General features: G+C 48.9%; 1 protein-coding gene and 1 pseudogene across 7 annotated transcripts in view; one reads left to right on the top strand and one right to left on the bottom strand.

Annotated features, from left to right (window-relative positions):
- Positions 1-292: 292 nt before the first annotated feature.
- LOC142440464 (transcription initiation factor TFIID subunit 12 pseudogene) lies at positions 293-2,437 on the bottom strand (annotated as a pseudogene).
- A 3,400-nt stretch (positions 2,438-5,837) lies between these two features.
- PCNT (pericentrin) overlaps positions 5,838-14,782 on the top strand; it is a 125,501-nt gene continuing 116,556 nt past the window's right edge. For 6 of the 7 annotated variants that reach the window (XM_075542177.1, XM_075542173.1, XM_075542175.1 and 3 more), the window contains exons 1-2: positions 5,838-6,019; positions 9,756-9,968. In XM_075542177.1, coding sequence (XP_075398292.1) covers positions 5,963-6,019; positions 9,756-9,968 — 270 coding nt within the window. In that variant the 5' untranslated portion in view covers positions 5,838-5,962. Of the gene's footprint in view, positions 6,020-9,666; positions 9,969-14,782 lie in introns of those variants that run through there. The other variant, XR_012782865.1, reaches the window with a different exon arrangement.

Below are 14,782 nucleotides of genomic sequence, written 5' to 3'. Positions count from 1 at the left end.
ATATCCATCTATCTGTATAAACACATATAAAATTATTAGCGTTCTGGTTTTGTTTCTCTCAAGAACCCTGTCTGACACATTCACTTATATAATAAACCACAAAGAAAAGCTCTGGATGATAGGTTGCTCTTCTTTGGGATGGCAGGGAAGAGGGACTGAAAGGTGGATAGAGGCTTTATTCTTTTGGCAGATCTTCTCAGTCATCATAGATATTGCTGTGCTGTTATTAAAAAATATATGCTTCTCTATTAAGCATTAAAAGAACAATTTCATGGATAAGATGGCTGAGGCCTCAGCTCAAGCATCTGCAAAGGCATTGTCCAGTCCCTGACCCTGCTGTGGGTTCTTTCTTGGTTGTTTTCCAGATCAGTGCTGTTCTGTTTGGAAGCTTCTGTGGCACAAGCTTTCTTGTAGAGTTGGGTTTCTTCAAAGCCAAGTCCCGGGATCCACATGTTCCTCTGGCACTCTAGATGCAGCTGGAAACATTTCACCTCCACGGTGTTTGACTTGCGATGTCTGGCAAGCTGGCAGGCTGCTGTCACCACTCTCAATAAAATCACCAGCAATCTGCAGCAGCATCTCCTCTACATCTTCATCCAACTGCTCATTAGAATCCACTTTTCTTACTAAGCCTTGCAATTTCTTCTTCAGCAATACCTGATTGTTTTCAGGGCTGAGCTGCCATCTAGCACCAGGAATGCCTAGTATCTTCACCATCATTGTGCTATAGGCCAAGGTAACCCGCTGTAGGGGTGCTTGCTGGTTCCAGTCTGATGGATAAGAAACTGGAGAGGTTGATTAGGGCTGAGGGGTCCAACTCAGTTATAATCTGTTGAACCTTGAGCTCATAGACTTTATCAAGATCCTGCTTCTTACAAATGGGTGCACAAGTGAATGTGGTAAAGAAAGCTGATGGTGCCTGGCTATCAAAAGATATAGCGTCTGAGGTCTTAAAGGCCTGAAGTGTCAGGGGAAGCCAGCCCCTAACACATCATTATGGGTCCGGTAGGCACAATTGTACAGCGATAATAAGTAAAGATCATAGTAAAGTTATAGAGAGCATGAGAGATAGAAGTATTGAAATAAATGGAGTCAGACACTATTCATGGTAGCATGCTCACCTCAGCCTCGCATGATGGTCCACGTGGAGGGAACGAGCTCTTTAATGCTAGCCCAGGCTTTTTATATTCTCTGGGGACATGCAAGCCCCCTAATTACAGTTGAGTACAAACATCACAGAAAGGGGTTGTGCTATAGGTAATACAGTAATGAGAGGGGGTGGTCTAGAGACATACATGCAACAATAAGAGGAGGGATTGGGGGTATACATGTGATAAGATGGGCGGATAACTTAACTTTGGATGTCACAGAGTCAGTTTGGCATGTTCCCTGGCTCAACTGATAAGAGACCATTATTGGTAGGGTGTGAATGCTTGGTCGCAGGCCTCAGGGAGAAATAATTTATTGTCCCTAGCAGCAGGGAGCGAGGCCTAACCTGTAATCTGGTGACTAACTGGCCTCAGGGAGGATGTCTGTATAAGCGTCTGACTCCCCCCACACCTGAAGGTAAAAAAAGTGGCCATCTAGCTCAGAAGCAACAAAGCCCACATGGAAGAAGCACACCAACCTGTGTGACCAAGAGGTGTTGAAGGGATGAGGTATCAGGCATCAAAGAACAAAAAAATCATATCATTGTGAATGAGGGTCAGTGCAGAGTGGAGACCCAAAGCCCATGTAGGTAATGGGACATCCTCTTACAGAAGGTTCACAGGGAGGAGACTAGTCAGTCAGGGTGCAGTGCAGTAACAATGAAACATACAACTTTCCTCTAATTCTTAAAATGCTTCCCCCCCCCCCACTAACATGATCCTAATTCTACTTTACAAATCTGGCTAGACCAGAGGATGTACAGATAGGAACCAGAAACACAGGGAATCCAGGACAGATGATCCCTTCAGGACTAGTGGTGAGAATGGCAATACCAGGAGGGCGGAGGGCAGGTGGGATAGAAAGGGGGAACTGATTATAAGGATCTACATATAACTTCCTCCCTGGGGGAGGCACAACAGAAAAGTAGGTGAAGGAAGGGAGACATTGGACAGTGTAAGACATGACAAAATACTAATAATTTATAAATTACCAAGGGTTCGAGGAAACGGGGAGCGGGGAGGAAGGGGAAAATGAGCTGATACCAAGGGCTTAAGTGGAGAGCAAATGTTTTGAGAATGATGAGGGCAACGAATGTACAAATGTGCTTGACACAATGGATTGTGATGAGCTGTATGATTCCCCCAGTAAAATGATTAAAAAATAAAAGATCCTGCTTCTTTTTGGAGCTGTGAGGACCAAGGCCAGTCAAATCTCTCCTTCTCGAAGTCCTGTTCAGTCCCCACAGCCGTGGCTTCTCAGTCCCATCCCCAGAGCCTGATAGTCCCATCTCTTCCACAAACTAGTTGCTCAGAGGCAGACCCACTGAGGGCCAGGTGCTGACAGCCTCCTTCCACTCTTCTTCCTCAACTGCCAGGGCCCAAGACTCACAGGCAGTAGCGTCTATTTCCCTGTGCTATGGGAAGAGTGCCCCAGTGCAGTGTTCCTCTCAGCAGGTATTCTGGCTACACGGTTCTCCCAGAGGCCAGATCTGTCAGAGTAAACCAGCCTCTAACAACCGAGGGGTCTGTCGGTGCAATTGTACGGCTAACATATATAAAGATTATAGTAAAGTTATAGAAGATAGGCGGGGAGATAAAATAAAGGAGTCAGACACAATTTACGGTAGCATGCTCACCTCAGCCCCTCTTGGTGGTCCACGTGGAGGTGGGAGAAGAGAGGGAGTCTTTATTGTCATGGGATATTTGATAAGCATATTCAGGAGTTATATACATCACAAGGTGGATGGTAATCACAGTAAAGTCCCTCAGCTTGCAGGTGAGGAAACCTAATGGCTGCAGTGGGTGGGTGGGGGGTGGGGGGAAGGCATGAGGGGGATGGGTACAGTGGAAGAAGGAGATAAGAAGAATGTCTACTTCTAGAGAGAGATAGAATCAACTATGTGCTCACATTAAGGCAGCATAGCTGTTAGGGAAGAATCTGTGGGAATACATTTAACCCAGGATAATGTACTTGGACTTTATCTCTGACTGTGGTGGCTTTCCTACCGTGGAATACTAGCTTTCCCAATTCCCTCTGTTATGAGTTAGGGAATATAGTCCTAGTCATATTTCCCTCAATGTTAGTTTTCCACCCGAATCATTTGTTAATGCCACCACAGAGGCTCTGAACAAGCACGATACAGAATGTCCTAGTCAGTGGATGCTATCTGTGTCACTGTTCTGACTTGTTGGTTTGGGGAGCAGGGTGGCCACAGTGGCAGAGATGGAGGCTTGGCCTGGGCTAAACAACCTGGATGTTCTTATCAAGTTTAGTATAGATATTGCCACCACCCAATTTAAGGTGACCAGATTTTAACATTGGTAAAGCGGGACACCATTGATAAAACTCCTATCCTGGCGAAATAGCCACATGGCAGCCAAAAACCGTATACCCTAGCTTGTTGTGCATTCTTTCAAAAAAATCGGGACTTTCTAAAAACACCGCGGGATGCAGGAAAAATTGATAAAAATCAGGACTGTCCCGCTAAAAGTGGGACGTCTGGTTACCTTACCAATCGTCAACCTGCCAGTAAGAAAGAAGGGTGCTGGGCACCACCATGATTCTGTTCTTTAGGGCCAACTGGGCCATTGATGGCAAGTCAATCATATGGAGCTCTGTGGGTGCGGTGGTGTTCAGAGTACCTCCTAACAGGAAGAGATATCACATATTCACATGCATTTGCTTTCCCTGCCTATAAATTTTGCCCACCCTCTATCAGAGCGCTCACAGAGGGTTGATCCACCAGTATAGGATTCTTCACAACACTTTTTAATCTAGTGGGCTGCTTTGTGGAAGAAGACAAAAATGGGCCTATGACCACGGGATACACTGGTCCAAGTACACTCCGCACCACTCAATTGCATCAAGCCTGTGCAAATGCATTAAGCCAAGACCTTTACATGCCCCTCTGCCTCCAACAGAAGGAATGGGCCAAGAGTGACTCTACTCCCAGGCTACTGGGGGGTTTTGTGCTTTCTGTCCCGGAAATTTTGTGTTTGCGGGTTGGAGGTCCTGGCTGCAAGAATCATATTGAACTAAGAACGCCTCTGGCACTCTGGATTCCTTGTGTCTGAGAGCCAGCAGCAAGGACCTACCATCTTACCAGGGGTCACTGAAATGGCAGAGAAGAAAACTGATAGAATCCCCATTCCTCTGTTCATTTCTCGTACAGTTGTGATGGTGAAATGGACAAATAGAGCAACCCAGGTTGAGGACATGTGGTCAGGGCTCAGACCCCAGAGGAATGAAGGTTTGGGTCAAGCCACCAGCAGATGTTCCAAACAAGGGTGAGGAAACCCATAACCAAGTGATGAGCAAGATCCTGAAATCAGAAATCAACTCCTTTCATTCATCTGCCGTTTATAAGGTTCCCAGGCCCAGAGAAGCCCCAGGATCCCAGAGTTGCTCGAGCATATGTGCAGTAAATCCATAAGAACAAGATGTGCTGCCCAGCAGTCCCTTCTAGGAAGGACTTGATGCCCATTGTCTCCAACAGGTGTCTCCAACTGCTGGTCCTGAGGTCTGCCCATATCTAAGGACTAGGTGGTCTGACCCTTTTGTCTCAGGATAACTGCCTGGCTCTATCCATTTGCTGCCTCATCAGTCTCACCCGTTCCCTGTGCTCACTCTTGTTTCAGTCCTTGCTTTCCCCCCAAACTCCAGTACAGCACCCACTCAGAGAGAGCCTACCCTACAAAAGGGAATGAGGTCGATACAGGCCCATTAGAAGAAACAGTTTGATGAGCCACACCCCCCTCCCCCCCTTGTATAGGTGCTCTGAGCAGCCAGCTCAGGGATGCAGGATGGGCAAGGGCACTCAGAACATTCACATTCGGGGGATCCCTGCTGCTGTCCCCAAATACCAGTGGTATGGACCCAGGAGGAAATTACAGCGAGGTGGGTGTGAGCAAGCAGGCCACTCAGGGACAGATGTAACAAACAGTAATCTAAGAAGTTTGGAGTTTAAGGGCCTGGAATTGGAGACTAGTGGGTTCATCCCGCCAGTATTTCGGGGTGCAACAGGGCTCGGGCTTTGTTCTAAAAGGGCCTAAAAGGGTCAAGGCCAGCCTCAGCCATTCTTTTGGCAACTGCTCCGGGCGTCCGCCTCATGAAAATCCATTCCAGTAAAATTAAAAAAAAAATTTCCTAACAAGTTTTTAAAGTTAATCAGAAAAAAAAAAAAGAAAATCCATTCCAGGCGCTAGCGTACCAGCCACAGGAACAGACGCAACTCTGAAGGCCTGTGTCGATGTCACGCGACGGGTGCAGACAGACGGGCGCCCCGGGCCGCGCCCAGGCGACAGTAGCCCGGGTTTAATCCGCTGCCGCGAGCGCCCGGGAGAAGCGGCGCGAATTTGCGCGCGTCCTCTTAAGCTCCCAGCCTTCGCGGCTGACCCCCGCCGCCTTCCCATTGGAAGGTCAGGGCCTTTTAAACTCGACCAACTGCAGATAGCGCCGCGGCTTCCGCGCTCCGCTCATTGGTTCCACCCAGAAGGAGGTGGACCGCCACCGAGCCAATCGGAAACCAGAGGGTGGGCATCTGGGGCGGAGCTCCATTCGGGTGGCCCCGCCCCTATCGGGAGCAGAGTTTAGTGCGCGTGCGCGAGAGCAGGAACGCGGCCCCCTGATTGGCGTCCGAAGCCGCGGCATCAGGTCGTGCGCCCGGGGGATGGGGCGGGCCCACGGCTGCGTGACAGTTGTCGTGGGGGGAGGGCGAGCCCAGGCACGGGGGGAGGAAGTGTAAATAGAGCGACCGCGGCGTCGCGTCGGCCCCGCCACCTTCTAGGCAGCCAGCGAGGAGTCCCAGAGGGAGATGGAAGACGATGAGGAGGAGCAGCGACGGAGAAAGGTGGAGGCTGGGAGGGCAAAGGTAAACATCAATGCTCTCCCCCTGCTGCCCAGGCGTGGAGTCGTAGGGGCAGGGCCCGGTGTCCACCATTGTCCGGTGTAAGATGTGGGCACGTTGCCGAGGTCTTGCCCTTTCCGCTGGCTCAGCTGGCAGCCGCCTCCTGGCCGCCGCCATCTTGAATTCGCCGCCCTCTGTCTATGCCCGCCCCCGCCGCGGCTGCAGCCAATCAGCGGCTGTGACGCACGGCGGCTCCCGGGAAAACCAGCGGGGGACGTCGGGCTGCGGCAGAGCTGCGCCTGTGCAGACTGGCGCGACCTTAGGCTGAGAAAGTGGGTAGGGGAAGGTAGGTGGGTCTAGATCCTGCACGGAGAGGGATGGGGAGCGGGAAGCTACTTCCCTGAGAGAGGGGGAGCTCTGGACAGCATCCTCCGGTTTGCCCCGCCCCTTGGTGTTTCCCTGGAAACGAGGGATCGCTTAGGTCCTCCGGGCCCACCTTTTTCAAAGGTGCCTCAGCGTTTGCAAGCGATCTCTAAAGACGAGGCAGTAGTAGCCCACGAGTGCGGCTGCCTCCTTGCCTGCCAACCACATAAGTAAAAGCGCGAGGACGCTGTATGACGACAGCGCACTCTTGCTACTTGCGCAGCTGCTTCTCTGGGCTCCACCCTCCTCAAACAAAACAAAACCACTCCTCCCATCCACTCAGTTCCCATTCCGTAGGGACTGTACAGGGCAGAGGAGACCTGCTCCCTAGGGTTTCTGAGGCTGTGCATTTTTAAATGAGCAGGAAGCCCCATTCAGCTTTTGCAGTGTGGCTGAACTGTTTGCTGATCTTGCGGTTAGCAGCTAAATGCATAACCAGTGATGCCACTCGGCTCTGAACTGCCACCAGGCTCCGAACTCTCCATCCTCTATTTCCACCTCAAACCCAAACCGAATTGACTGCCATCGGGTTGATTCCAGCTCATGCTGTTTTTAGGTGCCTTCAAGTCGGCTCCAATCCACAGCAACCCCATGCACTACAGAGCAAAACACTTCCCAGCCGTGGCCAGACTCTCTGTGGTACCTAGGCTGGAGCCCACTGTTGGAGTCACTGTGTCAATCCATCTTGAGGGCCTTCTTGTTTTTCACTACCCCTCCACATTACCCAACATGACGTCCTTCTCCAGGGACTCGGACAACATGTCCAAAATATGTAAGAGGAAGTCTTGTCATCCTGCATCTTAGGAGCACTCTGCCTGTAGTCGAATCGACTCACTGGCACCTGATGACTGGCTGCACTTCTTCCAAGACAGTTGTTTGGTACTTTCAATATTCATTTTGTCAGCATTCCAACTCGTAGATATCTGCTAAGCCAGGATTTCCTTGGTTCTGGAACATCCTGGCAATAATAAGGCTGCAGCCCTGCTAGGGTGAAGGCCATTGGGTGGGAGAAAGGGGCTCTGCTCCTTACCATATAACTATACTCAGATTTCCATTTTCTTTGGGATTCTGTCGTTTATTTTAATAGGAAACAGGTACCCTTAGAGCAGCGGTTCTTAACCCTTTCACAGGGGTCGCCTGATTTATAACAGTGGCAAAATTACAGTTTTGAAGTAGCAAGGAAAGGAATTTTATGTTTGGGGGTTTACTACAACACGAGGAGCTGTGTTAAGGGGTCACAGCATGAGGAAGGTTGAGAACCACGGCCCTAGAATGTTCCAAGGGCCCATGGCGGCTTAGTAGCTGCTGCATGGTTCCAGTTCACCAGTGGTGCCCTAGGAGGAAAGACTGGATCTATGTGTACTTGGAAACCCTGTGGGCAGTTCTAGAGGGTCTCTGTGAGCTGAAATGGGCCTGGTAGCAGGGGTGGCGAGTGGTGGTGGCATGAGTTGGAATTGAATCTGAGTGGGCTCAAGAGTCGACAACAGCAATGTGTTTCAGAAATGTGTGATTCACCGACATCCTGGGAGTGTTTCCTTCTGCCTAACATTCCCTGGGCATCTGCCTGGGAGCTACTTGAGGCCCAGGTAGAACTCCTGAGTGGGTGAGGGTAGAGAAGGAGAAAACGATTTCTCTCTCTAGGAAAGGCTGCCTCCTTGCTTGTCTTGTTTGTTTCCGTTGCTGGGATTCCTTGGAAAGCTCCAGACACCCAGACCTACCCTCCTAGGGTTGATGGTTCTGTGAGTTCTGGTGTTTCCTCAGCTTACTCTACCCCAACTTTTACATAAACATTGCTTTGGTGCCCACAGTTTGGGGGCATATTGTGGGGATTAAGACTGGTGGAGTAGGTGACCAGGCTCTAGAGGTAGAAAAGATCATTGGGATGTGAGGCTGCCCCATCCCATCCGGGAATGAACAGGACTTCTTCTTTCATAGCTGAGCCTTAGAACCAAATGACATTGCTGTGCTTGACCTCAGAGGTTGGTGATTTCATGTGGATCAGCTCACACGAGGTGCTCAGTGCTAGTTCTTCCCCTGCAGACACCACCCGGAGTTCACATTCGTTGGTGTGAGGGGTCTTGGCAGGGAAGGCACAGTGGTTAAGGGAAGGGTGGTCCTATCAGACTGTATGTGAACATGAGCTTGTGACTGGGCTTGAAGGGAAGGCTGCTCTGGTACCGTGTGTGTGTGTGTGTGTGTGTGTGTGTGTGTGTGTGTGACAAAAGGCTATGGGCATGACCTGACAGTATCAACATGTGTGTTCTCTGAGCTTGCAGATGTTCAGTCAGTGTGTGCAGTAGTGCCTCCAGAAGCACTAATGGTCATGATGGGAGTTTAGTACCTGTTCAGGAAGAAGCAAGCCCCCTCACTCTAGGCCACTCCAGGCCAGAAAGAAAGACTGCATAGCATAAATTGCTCACATGCTCTCATTCTGTTTCAGAGTCTCAGTTTGATGAGACGCAAGTTAAATAAAATAGGGCTGGTTCCAAAGGCAAATCTGCCCTTGGAATGAATATAATTTTCACCCAAGTAGCCATATGCAATTTTCCCGTGTCCATGAACTTATGCACTTCCGTCACCATTTATATCAATGTTCTTGTTAAGCACATTTGCTTTTATGACCGCAGTTGTCGTTTGAGGGGAAAGGCAGATGTAAGAGCTCGTCTTCTTGAATAAGTGTTAATGGGACTCTGGGTTGTGCCTTCTGACGGGTGACACTCTCGGAGGTCCCTGGTGGGTTGGTGAGCTGGGTCGTGAAAAATAGAGCATCTGATTCCATAAAGGAGGATATTAGATTGACCCGGCTTAATTAATTTTTTGCTATTTCTGTACCTCATTTCAGAATCTATGGCTCAGAAGTTTTGGCTGGGCTACATATCTCCACGATTGGGGGGAAATGGAGGCAAAAAGAGCGAGAGACTAACTAATCTTTGATACAATTTTAGACCTTAAGTATGCCTCAGTTGTGTTATCAGTCTTTTCAATAAATGCATTTTTCCTTTTTATTTTTCTACAAACTGCCAAAGGCTAGAAAAGCTATTCTGCCAACCAGCCTTACTGCTTTCCTTCTTTTGTCTGTGTTGAGGCATAATTAATGGTTCTCATTAGGAGACTCTTGGGTATAATTCTAAACTTAAATCCTCGTGGTACAGATATCGATGAAGGCAGGGCTTGTAGAAGAGTGATTTGTTGGTTGATGTGAGTCTGGCCAGGTGTGGCCAGTTGGACAGAGCCCAGCCCACAGCCCCATGCTGCCCACCAGTCTGTTGGCTCTGTGGGTCTGCTACTTTTTTCTGACCTATCTTTGCCTTTACTACTTGTCTACATTTTTGCGCAGTTTGCTCACTTCCGACAGAGAAAAGCAAAAGGTGACAGTTCGAATTCGAAGAAAAAGACGGCGAAGAGGAAGGGCTGGCCTGTCGATGCGCCTGTCCCGGAGGAGAGTCCGCTAGCCGCTGGGGACAGCAGTCTCCCTGGAGAAAGGGATGTGTGGGGAAGTACATCCTGCAGCGACACCCCTGAGAAGGCAGAAGGGGCAATTGCAGCTCAGGTAAATTTGCTTAGCATTTTGCTTATCTTCTAGTTATTCCTACCAGACTGTTACCAAAGGTGAGCTTGCATGTCTCTTTACCTTTCAAATTTGAGGAAAGAGAGTTTGATTTTAATTCATAAAAGATGTGTACATTTTTACGGTTTCACTCTTACTACTTTGTCTTTCGTCCATGGATTTGAGGACACGGCAATTGGACTGTTGGCAGGCAGGTTTCCGTGTTGACACTTGTTAGGGGAGCCAGAGTTTTCTGTGCATGTCTTCTTTGAAACCACTTGTGTATTCCTGTGTGGGGTTGCCGCCCGGTCTCGGTCCATTGCTAATTTACTGGCCATAGGATAGGAGGGCGGAGGTGAGTGCCGTGGAAAGGATGGGGTGTTGCCGAGGAGGTGCCACAGCTGGCTGGGGCGTGAGACCTTGAGAGCCGCAGGCCCCGGGCCTGGTGGGAGCTTGGTGAAGCATGTGGGTTGCTGAGGGCGTGGGCCTGCAGGATACTCAGATCAACTCTTGGTGGGATTCTCGTGAGAATTATCAGTGAGGGGGCCTGAGCCTTGACCATCTCTTGCTGGTGTGCAGCAGGGCAGGCGCAAGGGAAGGTGTTTGCTAGACCGAACAGTGAAACTGGCTGCCAAGAATTGTATTTAACAAACCACTGGATTATTGCCAGCATACACATTTTATGATGTTCTACTTATAAGTCTGGACTTTCTTTTCTTAAAAAACCGGGAGGCCTTGCCACAGTGCTCTTGCGTCCCCCTTGGGGAGCATCAGGCCAGCATTGCGTTTTAACATCTTGTACTCTTTTGACAGTGTTTGCTTGTGTTTCATTGATTATGTAAAGACATTTGACTGTGTGGATCATAACAAACTAGGTTAGCCTTGAGCGGAATAGGAATTCTAGAACATGCCATTGTGCTCAATGCAGAACTTGTACTTGGATCGAGGCATTTGTGTGAACATAAGAGAATACTGCGTGGTTTAAAATCGGGAAAGATAGGGTTGTATCCTCTCACTATGTTTATTTAATCTGTATGCTGAACAAATAGAGAAGCTGGATATGTGAAGAAGAATGCGGTATCAGGATCGGAAGAAGGCTTAATAACCCACGACATGCAGATGACACACCTCACTGAAAGTGAAGAGGGCATGAAACACTTGCTGTGACGAAGATCACGGATTTCAGGTTGCTGTGGATCACAGTTCAGTGTAAAGTAGACCCAGAGCCTCACAACTACACCAGTAGGCACATCATGATAAATGGAGAAAAGATTGAGGTTGTCAAGAGTTTTGTTTTGCTTGGGTTGACAATCAGTGCTCATGGAAGCATCAGGCAAGAGATCAAATGACACATTACACTGGGTAAATCTGCTGCACAAGAAAAACATCTCTAAAATAGTGAAAAGCAGGGAAGTTACTTTGAGCACTAAGAAAGGTCTGACCCAAGCCATGGTATTTTCAGTGACTTCACATGCATGTGAAAGTTGGTCACTGAATCAAGAAGCCCCAAGAAGAACGGATGCATTTGGATTGTGGTGCTGATGAAGAATATGGGAAGTGCCATGGACTGCCGAAAGGACACACAGAGCTGTCTTGGAAGAACAGCCAGAATGTTTTTTATGGGCAAAGATAGCAAGACTTTTGTCTCACGTCCTTTGGACATGTTGTCAGGGGAGACCGGTCCCTGGAGAAGGCCAGCATGCTTGGTAAAGTAGAGGGGCAGAGGAAAAGAGGCAGGCCCTCCAGGAGATGGATCGACAGAGTGTCTGCCGCAATGGACTCAACGTAAGGACCGTTGTGAGGAGAGGTGTGTGGCGGGGCTGGGCGTCATTCTGTTGTACAAACATTCTGGCGACTTTAAGGCACCTCACAGCAACTCTTTGGGTGAGTTGTTCTGTAGATTGGGTCTGTTTGATGTTTCCCCATGTGCAGTTTTGGGTCCAAAGCACTGTGGAAACAATGTATGCTGGTCACATTGGGAGGCCTCCTTTTGTTGGTGCCTGACTACTCCTTACTGGTGATGCTGACTTAGGTCACGTGGCCACTGCAGTGTCTTACTACTGTTCTGTCTCCTGAAAGTAAAGGTACCGTGTTCCCATTCGGTTAATAAGTATGGTTGTGGAGAGATACTCTCCTCAATCTGCAAATACCCTGGTTCTCAAGGTACTTTCTTTAATTCATTTTAGCTCTCATTGATGATTCTCGCCTGCAAAAATTATTACTGAGGCATTAATCCAATGGTGACTTATTGTAAGAGAGCTATGTGGCCCGACGGCCTTATCTAATTTCATCCGGGATGGAGTGAATAATCTAGATCCGTGTTAGCCCAGCGCTGGTTCTCATGAGGGGGAGGTCAGACACAGCACCACTCTCCAACCTTTTCCCCAGTTTTGACACTAGACATTCTTCCCCTGGCACGCTACTTCCATGGAGCCTTATGAAACTCTTCTGGCTTTGATAATTGCTTCCAGTGGCCACACAGAGCTCATAGACCATAATTTTAATTATGTTATCTATTAGACAGTAGAGTAACAGGTTATAATTCAGGATGGGCATCAACTTGCAACTAACAGGAACTGCTCAGGATATAGTTCTTCAATCAGGACAGTGTATTTTTCATCCATGTCCACAGGCAGGTCTCTGCCAATGAGCCCTGCATGGCCCTGACCTCTCATTCTGGACCTCGACTTGGGACCCTACTCAGACTTGCCTTCTGCCATACTCTTGGGCAAGTGTTACGAAGCTTTATTGTGGTGCCAACAAATGTCCAGAGGTACCCCACTCCACCATGTAACCCCTTATAGTTATCTTCAGCTCTAGCCCCCTGTGTGGTATGAGTTTGAGGTGCCAGCCCCCCACCACTAATCATGAGTTCAATAAGCACAATTGTACGGTTGAGATATATAAATACTATATTAAAGTCCTTGAGAGCATGAGAGGTAGAGGAGAGAGTCAAATAATGGAGTCAGACACACTTCATGGTAGCATGCTAACCTCCTGAATGGCCATGATCTTACCAGCCAGGTCCACGCACAGCGTGGGCTGAGGGGAGGAGGGGTGGAGACCTGGCAGGAGACTTGAGGATCCAGGACCGGGCAGGAGGCTGGAGCCCTGGGCACGAGACTGGAGGAAGCCTCAACTTTATTGCTCACCAAGGGTTATATCTCCTTCAGGGGGCATGATTACAGGTAACCACACGTCACAGGAAGGGGCAGTCCAATGGGCATGCACATGTATGATAGGCATAAGCGTGACAGGAAGGGGATGAGCTAGGGGTGTGCTCACAGCAATGGGAAGTTCTAGGTATACATGTGACAAGATGGGCGTGCCCTAGATTCATGATGGCAGCCTAGCCTTAGTCATCCTTGGGCACTCTGACCTCTCTGGGGTCTCCTACCAAGGACACAGACAACCAGTATCTGTATCAGAAGGGAGTGGGCCTCACTTGTTGTGGGATAAACAGTGGTGTCTGCTTGCTCTAGATGGCTGATAGCTCTTAGGGAGAATGACCCTGATCTACTCCTGATGACCTCCCAGTCATTCGCAAGCAGCTAAGTTTGGCATGTATTTGGGGGAGACAGCTTGGGAGACATCCTTCTGTTTCCCACACCCCTGGGGCTAGGTATGCCCATAGGCCTGCACAACTTTTAAAATTTCAGACCAGCCAGCTCTTCCCTTCTGAATCATCTCTAGCCTCTGTGGACCAGGTCAACAGGTGCTAATAGCACATGCTTAAACTCAGCCCATCTCTTTATTGTTGCATTCCCCCTCCCCCCACTTTCACTCAACAACGGGACTTAGGTAGTTACCATAACAAGCAGACCATGCTGTCTGCTTGGTAGCTACCTTTAAATTTCAGTTCTCCAGAACAAACACACTCACTGCCATTGAGCCTATGCTGACTCACAGTGAGCCTATCTGACGGGGTAGAACTGCCCTGTGAGTTTCCAAGCCTGTGACTGTGTATGTGAGTAGTATGTGAGTAGAAAGCCCATCTTTCTCCTGGTGGCTTTGAACGGCTAGCTTTGCAGGTAGTAGGCACCAGGGCCCTTCTAAGTTCCAGTCCTGGAAGAGGGGTTTCTCTGATGGACACAGACTTTTTTTCTGCCTAGGTGCATGCAATGGCAAACTATTTGCTCAGAAATTTGAAAAGCCACTCCCCCCACCCCCTCTACAGGTCTTCCTTTCAAATGTAAAGCTTTGTCCTTTCAACAATTTTGGGTGGGGCTCCAGTTTCTACTTAAGACCCTACCTGTGCAATAGGCTTCTGGCCTAAAATGAAGCCTGCTGCTGCCAGATGATGCTTAATACCCTGCTTAGCATATTCAGTCAGATGTAGGCTAATTGTGGGCCTACAAGCTCTCTCTAATCCTGGTAACCATGATTTCCATCCCACACACACACACACACACACACACGTGGGCCTGTCTGACAGTGCTAGGTAGGAGAAACACTCTGTATCCGTAGTGCACTTAGTAAAGCACTCCTTCACCCTTTCAAAGAATATGCAAATGTAATTTGTTCATCTCTGCTTCCAGGCTTCGTCTGTTTGTGTGCATATGGCTAGTAGGCCCTGGCCCTCCGTCATTTTGCTTCACCCATTTAGCTCTTGCCCCACGCCATTCCAGAAGCACCTTCCATTTCTTACAGCATATCATTTCTTACATTTCTCTCAGTCATTACAAGAACACCCAAACTCACGGCCATTGAGTCAGCGTGGACTCATAGTGACCCATTTGTGGATTTTTGAAACTGTAACTGTTTACAGGAGTAGGAAGTCCAGTATTTCTCCCTCTAAGCTACTCCTGGTTTCGAAC

The sequence above is a fragment of the Tenrec ecaudatus genome, chromosome 2, assembly GCF_050624435.1.
Source record: "Tenrec ecaudatus isolate mTenEca1 chromosome 2, mTenEca1.hap1, whole genome shotgun sequence".
NCBI lineage: Eukaryota > Metazoa > Chordata > Mammalia > Afrosoricida > Tenrecidae > Tenrec > Tenrec ecaudatus.
This window is presented reverse-complemented; position numbering and strand designations above follow the sequence as displayed.